This window comes from Mobula birostris, chromosome 16, assembly GCF_030028105.1.
Source record: "Mobula birostris isolate sMobBir1 chromosome 16, sMobBir1.hap1, whole genome shotgun sequence".
Lineage (NCBI taxonomy): Eukaryota > Metazoa > Chordata > Chondrichthyes > Myliobatiformes > Myliobatidae > Mobula > Mobula birostris.
The window spans coordinates 73,256,086-73,268,914 of record NC_092385.1 but is presented as its reverse complement, the minus strand read 5'-3'; the positions used below and the strand labels follow the sequence as shown (position 1 = coordinate 73,268,914).

Sequence of the window (12,829 nt, the reverse complement as noted above, 5' to 3'; positions counted from 1 at the left end):
ATTCACCTCCCTCTGGCTAAAGCAATGCCTCCTCATGAGCTGTTAAGTATTATATCTGAATTATCCCGTGAACTTCCAATATTTATATATACTGCAATTTACTCCTAGAGTTCTCACCCATACAATAACACATCATTGTTTGAAGAGAGTGGTCTGCATCGGATAACACTGGGAACATCAACGATATCTTCAGTGAGCACTACCCGGTCAGCACGAACCCACTCCAGTCAACCTGGCTTTCTCAGGTATGTGTGTTGGGAAATCAACATAATGGGTTACAATAGGGTGATTTCAGGGAAAGAATTAATTCTAGCACCTATAAGCAACAGCTACTGTCTATAAGGGCAATATATATCTAATTTGCACTGTACCGAAACTTTTGCATAAAAGAAACGGCCCTCTCCAATCTGAACATGGAACTTTGAACTGCTACCAATTAGAATCTGGCAAAATGGAAAAGAAGGTCGTAATTTCACAATATTTATTTTGGTAGAATCAAAATTGAACTTCTGCCTGCAATATTTGCAAGCATTGGCAAACAGGATATGGATACTGCAAAAGCATAACTGACTCAATTACGTCACAGATGTATTGTGAAAACTTCTCCCATTTTGAGAGAAAGAGAGAGTTACCTCCACTCTCCCCCCCCCCTCCATCAAATAAGGAGCTCTGGACTATTGCATTCCAGAAGAAGTTGTAAAGTACAAACAGAAATACTGGAACAAAGATTAAAGGTCAGACAGCATTGGTGGAAACGTTTATTCATAACAAGGAAAGGCTGTTTAAAAAAAAGGCAGTTCAATTCAGCTGGTCAGGCAGCACCTGTGAAAAGAGGAAAACCAAAGTTACAGGTTGTCAAACCTGCCAATTTGAATGCATAGTCATAAACCTGAAATGTTAACTTCTGGACTTTTCCAGATTTTTTTATATTTTAGATTTCCAACTACTGCTGTTTTCTGTGTCTGACAGCCCCAGCATTGATTTTTCCATTTCCTCCATTTTCCTTCAGCTTACACCTGCTTTAGGCAGACCAGTTGGTATTAACAAACTGTCATCGCCAGGGGTGCAGTGCTAGCCAGAACGCATCCGGCACCTCTTTAAGAAAAAAACGAAATAAATAAGCTAATTAGTTAGGTGCCGCCCAGGGTGATTTGAGTATCTCAGAAACTGCTGACCTCCTGGGATTTTTACGCACAACAGACTCTGGAGTTTACAAAGAATAGCGCTAAAAACAAAAAAAAAATCCAGCAAGTGGATTTAACAAGATGTTTTCGCTCACAGAACAGCCACTCGCTGGATTTTTTTTGTTTTTGGAACCGTTCTTTGTAAACTCCAGAGTCTGTTGTGCGTAAAATTCCCAGGAGATCAGCAGCTTCTGACATACTCAAATCACCCTGGGCGGCACCTAATTAATTAGCTTGTTTATTTTGGCTTTTTTCTTAAAGAGGTGCCAGACGTGCTCCGGCTAGCACTGCACCCCTGGTCATCACCCTTTCTCAGGCAACATCAAACTGTCTCCCATTTTCTCTTGATCTCTGTCCCATTACATTTGTTCTCACCAACCATGCTCTCTGTCTTTTTTTAATTTACTTTTCCTAGCTCTGATGCAAGATCATCAACCTTAAATCTGTTGCTCTCTTCACAGATGCCACATAACTTGTTGAGTATGTTCCTGCATTGTCATTTTTATTTCAAATTTCAAACATCTGCAGTTCCTCACTTGGGTATTTTGGAAGCAGTACACTTAGAGGTTGGGGTTGTCCAGATAACCATTTCCATTGAAGTGGTCAAATTCCCACATGTATTTTCAGATATAAGATCATTGCATTACCACTCAAAGTCATAACATTATTCCATTTGAGCACAAATTTGCAGAGCTTTGCCCAGTTATTCATTAACCAGTAATTTTTCACAAGACTGCCAGCAGCCTTTTTTTAACAGAAAGATGTGTCACAACCAAATATAATTTCCCATTAGCCATTGCATATTCCAGAACAAGGTTAATGTCACTTTTCCTGTCAATAACCAAGCCCTCTATCTTAAACTGAAGGGTATAATATGGTTTTCAAAAAAAATGATTGTACAATCTCATTTTTAATCCAAATTTACATGAGTATTAAAAGCAATATACAAGTTTTTTTATGAAATGCAGACTTGTGTCTTGTTATTAGTACTCCATTTCTTTCCTTGCGTCCTTAGAGAAAACTTGCTGGCACGACAGGGCTCCGCCTTAGATCAAACCTTGTTGGGTCATACTGGGCCCACTGATATAGATGTTGCAATGTTTCATCGGCCACAAGATGCAAGTGGAGGAGGAGGTGAGATTGTTACAAACTATTATTCTATGCCCATAATTTATTTTCAATGGGCTTCATGCTTGCACAGTAATGAACATTATTACAGTTTGGAATTTTCATATATTGATTAATCATGTTAGTATTTGCCCATAGAGTTATTACTATGTTGCCTGATCATGTTTAATAAGAGAAAGACCCCAAAAACAATAAAAGTTCATTCAAACTGCCAAAACTCTTTCTTACAAAAGATCTGTCTATTGATTACCTGACTCATTAAATTTCCTGAAGGGAAAAATTTTGCATGAGAACTTTAAATTCTAAAACAGAAAACATTAAAACAAATCTTGCCTTATTCTTGTACACCAAAATGTTACATTAATGCAATGTCACATTCGTTAACATAATATTTCACTCTGCCACGTTGGCGGTAGATTTGCTGATGGAAATAATTCGTGTTTGCTGATGTTGGGATGTTTTGAATCATATGTGCTTTGAGTGGAAAGATAGAAAACTCATGTATGTAACGATCGATATTCTGCCCACACACCAAAGCCACTTGAATTTTGAAAATATTGATATATTGTTTGTTTGACATTATTATGCATGTGGGGCGGGGGGAGAGATCAATTGCTTGGAAGAAGCATGGTCAAAGAGAAAGTTTGATTCCACACAGCAGTGGATGCTACAGATTATTCTTGATAGGACTGGAACACAATTCCAGCCTGCAAGTTTACATCGTTATTATTTGCTATAAAAGCAGCTGGCAGACTTCACTAGCTGTGTCAATGGAATAAAAATGCCATGCAGACTATTCGCTATAGCCTTATCACTCCAGTAGCCTCACAAGGACAAAACTAAAGAAACCTGCCTTTGCTAAAGCTAATGTCAATTGCCAGGATATGAGCAGAATAGTTTCAATATCAAGCATTTTGGTTTAAGATTACAAAGTCCATCTGACCCCCAGGCACATTTTTTTTTAAATGATGCGTGGCATTTCTTCCCATCTCGAGGGCCAACCATAGGAGTAGCATATAGTCAAACCAATAAGAGCGTTGAGTTTCTTATCCAGGTACATTAGATAAGCATTAATTTTGACAAATTGACAATTTTATGAAGCAATCTTACCATTGCAAATGTTCAATCTAAATTTATAACTCTGAAACTACTTTGGTGAAATTTGACCTTGAGTCAGTTGGATGAATAACTCAGAAGTGTGACTTACAGTCCAGTGATAGATAATCATTAAAATAAGAACAAGAAGACCCATTTTGAATCAATAAATTTTCATGTGTATGTTTTAGGACAACAGTGCACCTCCAGTCTGCCCTTTCAGAGTGTAGCAAGTTATTGCCCATGTCGGTAGATTAATGCTAATTATTGGTGAATTGTCAAATAAATCATCACATATTCAAGATTCAAGATTCAATAAACTTTATTGTCATTCTAACCGTACATCAGCTCTGCAGGGCAGAATGAGACAGCATTTCTCAGGAGCAGTGCAATCATAACATAACAAACGCAACAATAAATAGTAAAACACAACAGCCACATCAAGTTATAAGTGTCCAGTGCAAGTTAAAAGTGTCCAAAGCAGAGTCAGGTAGAGCAGCTATTTAGCAGTCTGACTGCCTGTGGGAGGAAGCTGTTTAGTAGCCTTGTGGTTTTAGTTTTGATGCTCCTGTAACATAATTTTTCACATAATTATTCTCTGCAGCAGTAATTTCTAATGGGGTCTTGAGGACTGAAACTTCTCCTACCACTGGTGACTTTCACAATAGATCACAACTTTATGTCACTTAAGCTAAAAATTTCTGTTGTCTGACTCTGCACAGACCATGATTCTGAAACTGATAGTGACCTGTCACTGGACGAGGAGCGTAGCCTGTCTTTAGCATCGTCAGAGAGTGAGGAAAATGAACGATATCGTGGGAGGTTTCCACGGCGATTTAAGCGTGCAGCAAATAGCGAACGATTACTTACTGACCCCCTGCATACAACCCCTAAAGGTATGTAAAATAAGTAATGAGGGATGCATAACTATCAGATCCAAGTCAAGTGGGGTTAATTTCAACTGATAAGCATGACTGAAAATAAAATCTGATAAACATCTCTGGTGTTTCATGGGAATTCTGTTCACCTGGGACTGGAGTTTGAATACAGAGCTGACAGGTGATATCTGAATGCTGTTTCCCTATAAAAATGTGAGTTGGGAAACTATTCTTGTTTTATCTTGTTTACATCCATGCAACTGTTAAACTGGAGCATTTTGCAATGCAAGTCCATTGATGCAGAATAATTTTTGTCTTGCATCAGAACCGTTATGGAGGCTATGTCATTGGATATATTTAAAGTGGAAGTTGATAGGTGAAAGCAAGAGAATGGGTTAGAGAAGGATAATAAATCAGTCGTGATGGAACGGCAGAGCAGACTCAATGGGCTGATTGGCCGAATTCTGCTCATATATCTTAAGGACTCCAAGTTAAATGGAATGAAGTTGCTTAGGGGGTGAGACTTCGTGACACACCTCTTTGGTTTGCCATCCAGTCCAGTGCAGTATATATCCTTTAGATTTGGAACACTTGCAAAGAACCCAAATTGAAACCTAAAGAAGTGAAAATACTACCTGCTGAGATCAAATAACACTTGCGTAACATAGTCCCATTTTCCATAAATACATGAACAGTAAGCAAGCTTTGGGTTGATTTCTCATTTTTAAGCAGGCCAACAGGCCACAGTAGTCTAGCAGTTAGTGCAATGCTATTACAGCTCTGAATGTCAGAATTCGGAGTTCACTCCTGGCATCCTCTGTAAGCAGTCTTTCTATATACTCCCTGTGGAATATTATGATTTCTCTGAGTGCTTCGTACGTACTCCCTGTGGAATATGTATGTTTTCTCTGAGTGCTTCGTACGTACTCCCTGTGGAATATGTATGTTTTCTCTGGGTACTTTGTACGTACTCCCTGTGGAATATGTATGTTTTCTCTGGGTACTTTGTACGTACTCCCTGTGCTGTGCTGTGTCTTAGACATACACGTAACGTATATAATATTATACAGTGTGCCTCAGACCTTTGCACAGTAATGCAGTAATTTTATTTATTGCACTGCATTACTGCCACAAAAATATACAAGTTTCATGGCGTATGTGAGTAGTGATAAACCTGACTCTGAAGTGAGTCTCTATTGTGGACTGAGAGTGAGTCATGGTTAGGGTGAGGGGAAGGAGTGGGAAGAGACATTCTATAATGATCAATAAACTGATTGTTTGGAATTAAATGATCTTACCTGGTGTCTCAGGGCTAGGTGTGTCTACATCCCTGCCACCCCTCGCCCCTGGCACTCCTCCTATACCAGCGGTCCCCAACCACTGGGCTGCGGACCGGTACCGGGCCGCAAAGCATGCGTTACCAGGCTGCGAGGAAACGATATGATTTGGCGATATGGGTCAGGTGCACCTTTCCTCATTCCCTGTCACGCCCACTGTTGAATTTGAACGCACGTGAGGTCATCCATGTCAGCACGGGAAGAAAATCAACTCCTCGAGCTTGCAGATGACAGCGAGCTGAAAAGTACGTTTGACATCACATCTCTGCCGGCATTCTGGATCAAAGTCAAGGCTGAATATCCTGAGATAGCCACGAAAGCACTAAAAACGCTGCTTCCAATTTCAACAACATATCTCTGCGAAGCGGAGTTTTCTGTAATGAATGCAATGAAAACTAAATCGCGGAATAGACAGGACATAAGGAACCCCCTTCGAGTATCACTGTCTCCTATCACCCCTCGATGGGACTGTCTTGTTGCAGGGAAACAAACCCAGCGATTCAGCGATATTGATGTGTTGCAATGATTTTATATGTTCGTACGGGGAAAATATGTGCTGTGTGTTTAATATCCAAACATTATTTAAAATGTTATGATACTATTGACTTATAAGTGACTTATTTTATTTATTTATTTATTATTATTATAAATTATTAATTATTTATCATATTATTCATGCAAGGAAAATATGCAGTGTATATTTAATATAAACCCTTTTAGAAACGAAATTGAGTGTATTAGCCACTTATAGTTTATAGTTGACATATCACCTATATTCCGGTCGTGATTAACACCGCGCCCCCCCCCCCCAGGGTTGCCAACTGTCCCGTATTTGCCGTACATTGGGCTAAATTGGTTTGTCCCATATGAGACCGCCCTTGTCCCATATTTCCCCTGCTAAGGTAGAGCGTTCCTATGAAACCTTTTGTGCGGAAATGGTGTAAAGCGAAGAAGCAATTACCATTAATTTATATGGGAAAATCTTTTGAGCGTTCCCAGACCCAAAAAATAACCTACCAAATCATACCAAATAACACATAAAGCCTAAAATAACACTAACGTATAGTAAAAGCAGGAATGATATGATAAATACACAGCCTATATAAAGTAGAAATAATGTATGTACAGTGCAGTTTCACTGAACAGAATCGTCAAAAACGAATTGTAGAGAAAAAATCAGCACGTACACATCACACATGCGCACACAGGTGCCCACGTAAGGCTTTGTGATCATGGTAGTCTTTCTCGGGGTAAACACAATGTATTTGACTGCTACACTTGTCCGTTGGTAACCCTACCTCCCCCTCCCCCTCCCCCCGGTCAGCCGGTCCACAAAAATATTGTCAATAATAAACCGGTCCGCGGTGCAAAAAAGGTTGGGGACCCCTGTTCTGTACCACCTGTTCCACACCCCTCTGGTCCTCTACCATCGCCATTCCCAATAACCTTTGTTCACACCAGATTTACAAAATTATCCTCCACTCCACTTTGACAAATACAGTACTGTGCAAAAGTCTTAGATGCCCTAGCTACATATATGTGCCTATGACTTTTTCGCAGTACTGTAAATAATAAATATTAAACATTTACATCACAGGACTAATACGAGCTAGAATTCTGTGTCTGCCTGGATAAAGTGCACAAATCTGACAGTTAAATCAATAATATTTAGGAAGAGAAACATCCCTATTCTCGACACAGTTAAATGGATGCAGAGTTTCAACCCAGAATATTGCCAGTTCCTCTCCTTTCACAGATGTGCTCAACCCACTGAGTTCCTCCAGCAGATTATTTGCTGTAGTCGTCATGGATATCCTGCCAATGTTTATACCTTAATTCAATGTTAATAAAACAGGGGTGGTGCAGCTAGTGGAACTCATAGCTCCAGCAGCTGAGATTCACTCCTGACCTTCAGTCCTGTCTGTGTGGTTTACATGTTCTCCCTGTGACTGCATGGGTTTCTTCCACGTGCTCTGATTTTTTTCCCTGCATCCTAAAGAGAGAATAGTTTAATTGAGTATTGTCAATTTACCCGAGTTGAGACAGATGTTAGAATCGCAGGGAGCTGAGGAGAATGTGGGAAGAATAAAATGGGCATGGGTTTAGTGTAAATTGGCACAGGACTCAATAGGCCATAGGACCTGTTTTCATACTGTTTGCCTGAGTGACACTAAAAGCAATTGATCTGGTCATTATTATACTGTTATTTATAGGAGTTTGATGTGTGCAATTTGACTGCCATCTTTCCTATGCTACGGTAGAGATTGCATTTCCAAAGTAAAGTGTTCTGGAAGATCCGCTAGTTGTGTAAGGAGCAGTATACATGCACCTTTTGTTTCAGCTTTATCCCAACACATAAAGTCAAAAGAGGATGTTTTAAATGATAGGAATTACATTTTAAAAAAAAGGTGGAAAGGCATTTGTTTAGGTAAAGAACACCATGCCCAAATAACATTGTTCAAAGCAAGATTAATGAGGCTCAAGTTATGGTTTGGAATCTTGCACTCTTCCCTTCTCCAATGAGTGCGAGCCTGGAAAAGACACTGCATTCTACATAAGGTGCCCATTGAATTGCATTGATCAGAGTTTTTCATTATATCGAAATTGAGATTGAATTTGAATTAGCAACAACCTGTGGCTGTAGAATTGTCTGAAAAGAATGCAGTACGCTTCATGTAAAGAAGGCACACCTCACCAAAGGTAGCAGTCAAATTTTTCTGCAAAATGAGGTGAACAGGTGGAAAATTGGGCTACTTATGCCTCAAAGACGCAGCTCTAACCCCTCACCCCATCGATTTCCTATCTTGGTCCAGTACTATCTCATAACCTTCAATGTTGAAAGATGAAAATCTGTTGATTTTCCTACCTTGAGAATGATTAACAATTTAAACGTTGTTGTGCTTCAAGACTATACTAACTTGCTGCTTTGAGAAAAAAATTAGCAATATAATTACAATTGGAAATATGCCTTCCATAAATAAGTGCAAGATCGCTGGGAGCAAAATTTGGCTGTACTCTTGCTTCTGGAGGAACTAATTGCCAGATCTCAGTGTTCTCGCAATACACTTAGGTGTACAGCATAGAATTTAGTTTTCTAAAAGCACACAAGTAGAGGATTTATTTCCTGCATTTTCTTTTTGTGCATGCAAATTTTTAAATTGTTGATCTGAACAGGTCATTATTCACTCAATGGCATACATAAGACATTAAATGTCTCAACACCTTGAACACTGTTGCAACCAGAAACATAAAATCGTTTGTAAATAAATTACCGCAAGCATATGCAGACCCCTTAAAAGGCTGGAAATTGCACTACGTATTATTATACAGATGTTTTATGCACATGGATGCAAGTTCAGGATCAGTTTCAGGCACATATAACCTTTTAATCTTTTTGATACACACATGACTCTTGCATAAAGGAATAATCACTTTGGCAAATTACATTTGGCTCCTAGAACAAGCTGCTCTTTAGTTTCAGGAGAATTCAAAAAAACTAAAAGCAGCAACAATTTCACTGTCCAATTGCAACCAGTTTCACTTTGAAGATTAACCTACAAGCTGATGAATTTGTACAACTGAAACAACAGAAATACAATGCTCTCTCTGGCAGACTCACATCCTACTCACAAAAAGAGGGAGAACTTAACACAAAAGAGTTTTAAATAAATTAGATTATTACATAATTATTGATATCAAAATCTGCAATTATTCATAACCAAAGATCTAAAATTATGAATCTAAAGCTTGCACAAATGTGATTTATATCTGAAATTATTCCGGTAAAGGGCAATAAAATTCCAGGTGAATATGTCCGACAAGAAACCAATTTCATTGACTTGAGTACAATCTGATAGAGGTGAGCAGAAAATCAATAAGTGGGCTATAACATGCCATCAAAGCAGGAATACCACAGGCAAGAACCACATTTCTTTCCATAAGGATATAATGTGGTTCTGAGAATGTGGATATAACTGAGGCATTTTAAGGAAAAGCTTGCTGAATAACAAAAGAAATCCAACTTAAAGTAATACTAAAAGGGTTATTAACAATTTTAGGTGTAGACTACAGTTAAAAAAAAACAGTGTGTTTGATAGGAGAAGAGAATGGAAAATGTAATTGGGACAATAAACAAAGTTCAATTAGTTTTACAAACTTATAAAAAATAAGATAAGGGAATGATTGCCTAGTAGAGATATCATTTCGTGGAAACAGGGCCTGATTTTCATACTGAACAATTTGCTTTTCATCTGCCATTATCAGCAGTTGAAATATATGTAGGAGAAGAGGAAGGGGCATTTGAGACGTTAGACTGGAATAAAGATACTAAAATATCTCTCAAAGGCCTGTTCAATAGATTGCATCCTTAGTTGCTAAGTAAGGTTAGGAGAAATATAAAAGTCCTGACCACAACCATTTAATCCTCATGTTAGGGTACAAGAGGACTGCAAATGCTGCACCCTGTTCAATACGCGAGAGTTAAATAAATCTGGTAATCAGTCTCACATTCCCAGTGAGCTAATTACTGCACAAAAAATTCTCAGCTGGTCAGTCAGCACAAGCTTATTGCAAATTTGAACTCTTGGAACAGAAATGATTGATGATGTGATATTCATAACTTGGTGCTTCTTACCAATTTAGTTGTTGCCCAAAACAATCAATGAACATAGAACAGTACAGGCCCTTTGGCCCATGATATTGTACTGACCTATATAAACCTACTCTATGATTAATTCTTACCAATTCTTCCGATAATGAGGTGACCAGAACTGAACACAATACTCCATCTGTGATCTAATCAGAGTTTTATTGAGCTGTAACATTACCTCATGGTTTTTGACCTCAATCCTCTGACTAATGAAGGTCAACAAAACATGTACCTGCTTAACCACCTTATCAACTTGCATGGCAGCTTTGAGGGATATTTGGACTTGGACCCCAAGATCCCTCTATTCTTCCACACAGCTAAGAATCTTACCATTAACCTTGTACTCCGCCTTCAAGTTCAGTTTTCCCGAAGTGTATCACTTCACACTTCTCCAGATTGAACTTCATCTGCCACTTCTCTGCCCAGCATGCATCCTGTCAATATCCGTTTGTAACCTATGACAACCTTCTACACTAGCCACATCATTACCAACCTTTGGGTCATCTGCAAACTTACTAATCCACCCCCCTACTTCCTCATCTAAGTTATACTGTATATAAAAATCACAGAGTAGATATCCCGAATAGATTCTTGCAGAACACCTTACTAAAATCCATATACACCACATCCACTGCTCTGCCTTCAACAATTTGTTTTGTCATCTCCTTGAAAAACTCAAGTAAGGTCATGAGTCTTGAGTGGCCCCTCAGAAAGCCATGCCAACTATCCCTAATAAAATTATGCTTCTCCAAATACTCGTAAATACTGTCCCTAAGAATCCCTTCTATTAGTTTTCCCATCACTGACGAGTTTATAATTTCCAGTATTATCTGTTTTGGAATGAACTTATGGAGTTTGCTGGCCCTCAGATTTCTTGCTCTTCTGCTGGTCCAATGTTTATCCTTTTACTTTTCAAAATTAATTTTATCAATTAAATTATCTTATATCGAGTGTTTATTAGATTATCTTGTTCTTTGCTGATTTGTATGGCAGAATAATGAACAATCATTTGTCACTGCTACTCAGTGCTTTACTCATTTTATTTTTGATATTGAATACTCACCAGTTCTTTCTTTCTTTGCCTTTTCGAATATTCCAGGCAATAAAATGAAATTTCTGTGGTCCATAAAGCTCCAGTAAAAGTAATTACTCCAGTAGTAAATTGATAGCTTGACGTCATTAGTCCCAGTGGACAAAATTCCATTTGACAACTCGTTAACATTTTTGTGACTTTTTAATAGGCTTCTTAAGTGTGGTTTTCTGTAGTTTGTATCTTTGGTAGAAGGTTAATTACATTTATTTGTCAAGGATGTGTATGAAGATGATTAAGGATCTTTTCCACATCAGTTGGTGGATTAAAGAGCGGGAAGAATTGACTTCAATTGTTCTCATGTATTTTAGCAGTGTAATTAAAGGAAGGTGCATTTCAAGGTTGTACAACCCCCTCCCCCTTCACAAGTACGACAGCTGACTACCATGAAGTATCATAAAGCACATATTGCAAAAAAAATTAAATTTTAGACAAAAGTACCTTTGACTGAGAAGTCCTTGTGACATTTGTGATTAGCACTCAATAATTAATTGAAGAGGCTGAGCTGAAAGAACTTTGTCACCAGACAAATCCATGCAAAGTTAAGGTAGGTTGAAGTATAAACATCTCTCAGTACTGTAATTAATCTTAGAGTCAGCTAACCTAAAGGGCTATCACAAAACCTGCCTAACATCTTGTTTGTAAAGAGATGTGAAGGGAAAGAGCAGATCTTCATAGTGCTCCAAAATGAATTCTTTGCACAAGGGTGGAAACTGTAAGACCAAAATAAATCCGTTTGATTTCTCTTCAAAAGTGAAAAAAGGATATGTGTCAGACTGATAAAAAAAAATCTAGTCACCTTATTTGAAGGCAAAGTGTGCATCACGTATAGGTGAAAGGAAGCCCTTATTTACTTCAGCCAGCCCCAATATTAGTGTCTCATCTATCAAAAACAGCAGGGGTCTCAACCTTTGTCAATAATATGTAAATGCTGTTGACTGTACTCTATCAGTGAGACCCGACTCAGATTGGGAGACCACTTCATCAAGCACCTACAGCAAATGCAGGATCCTCCTGGTGGCTACCCATATCAATTCCACTTCACATTCCCATTCTAACATCTCTGTTCATGGCCCCCTTTAACTGTCATGATGAGGCCAAACTCAGGTTAAAGGAGCAACACCTCATATCAATTTGGGCAGCCTCCAACTTGGTATGAACATCGATTTTTCTGAATTGTGCTAATTACTCTCCCCTCCCACCTTCTCTTCTCAATTCCTTCTGCTTCCTCTCCTCCTCCCTTTTCTTCCATGGCCCACTATCTTTTCCTATTTGCCATCTTCTTCAGCCCTTTACCTCTCCCACCTATCACCTCCTAGCTTCTTACTTCATCCCCCTCCCTCACCCACCTACTGTCACTCTCACCTATCACCTGCCTGCTTCTACTCCTTCCTCTCCCCCTACCTCCTAATCTGGCTTCTGCCCCCTTCCTGTCCAGTCCTGATGAAGGGTCTCAGTCTGAAATGTCA

The 12,829-nt window shown here is 38.8% G+C and overlaps 1 protein-coding gene across 1 annotated transcript in view; it reads left to right on the top strand.

Annotated features, from left to right (window-relative positions):
* celsr3 (cadherin, EGF LAG seven-pass G-type receptor 3) overlaps positions 1-12,829 on the top strand; it is a 359,789-nt gene that overhangs the window by 333,725 nt on the left and 13,235 nt on the right. Inside the window, exons 30-32 of the mRNA XM_072280082.1 lie at positions 109-245; positions 2,200-2,318; positions 4,130-4,303. Of these exons, the coding sequence (XP_072136183.1) occupies positions 109-245; positions 2,200-2,318; positions 4,130-4,303 (430 nt within the window). The remainder of the gene's footprint in view (positions 1-108; positions 246-2,199; positions 2,319-4,129; positions 4,304-12,829) is intronic.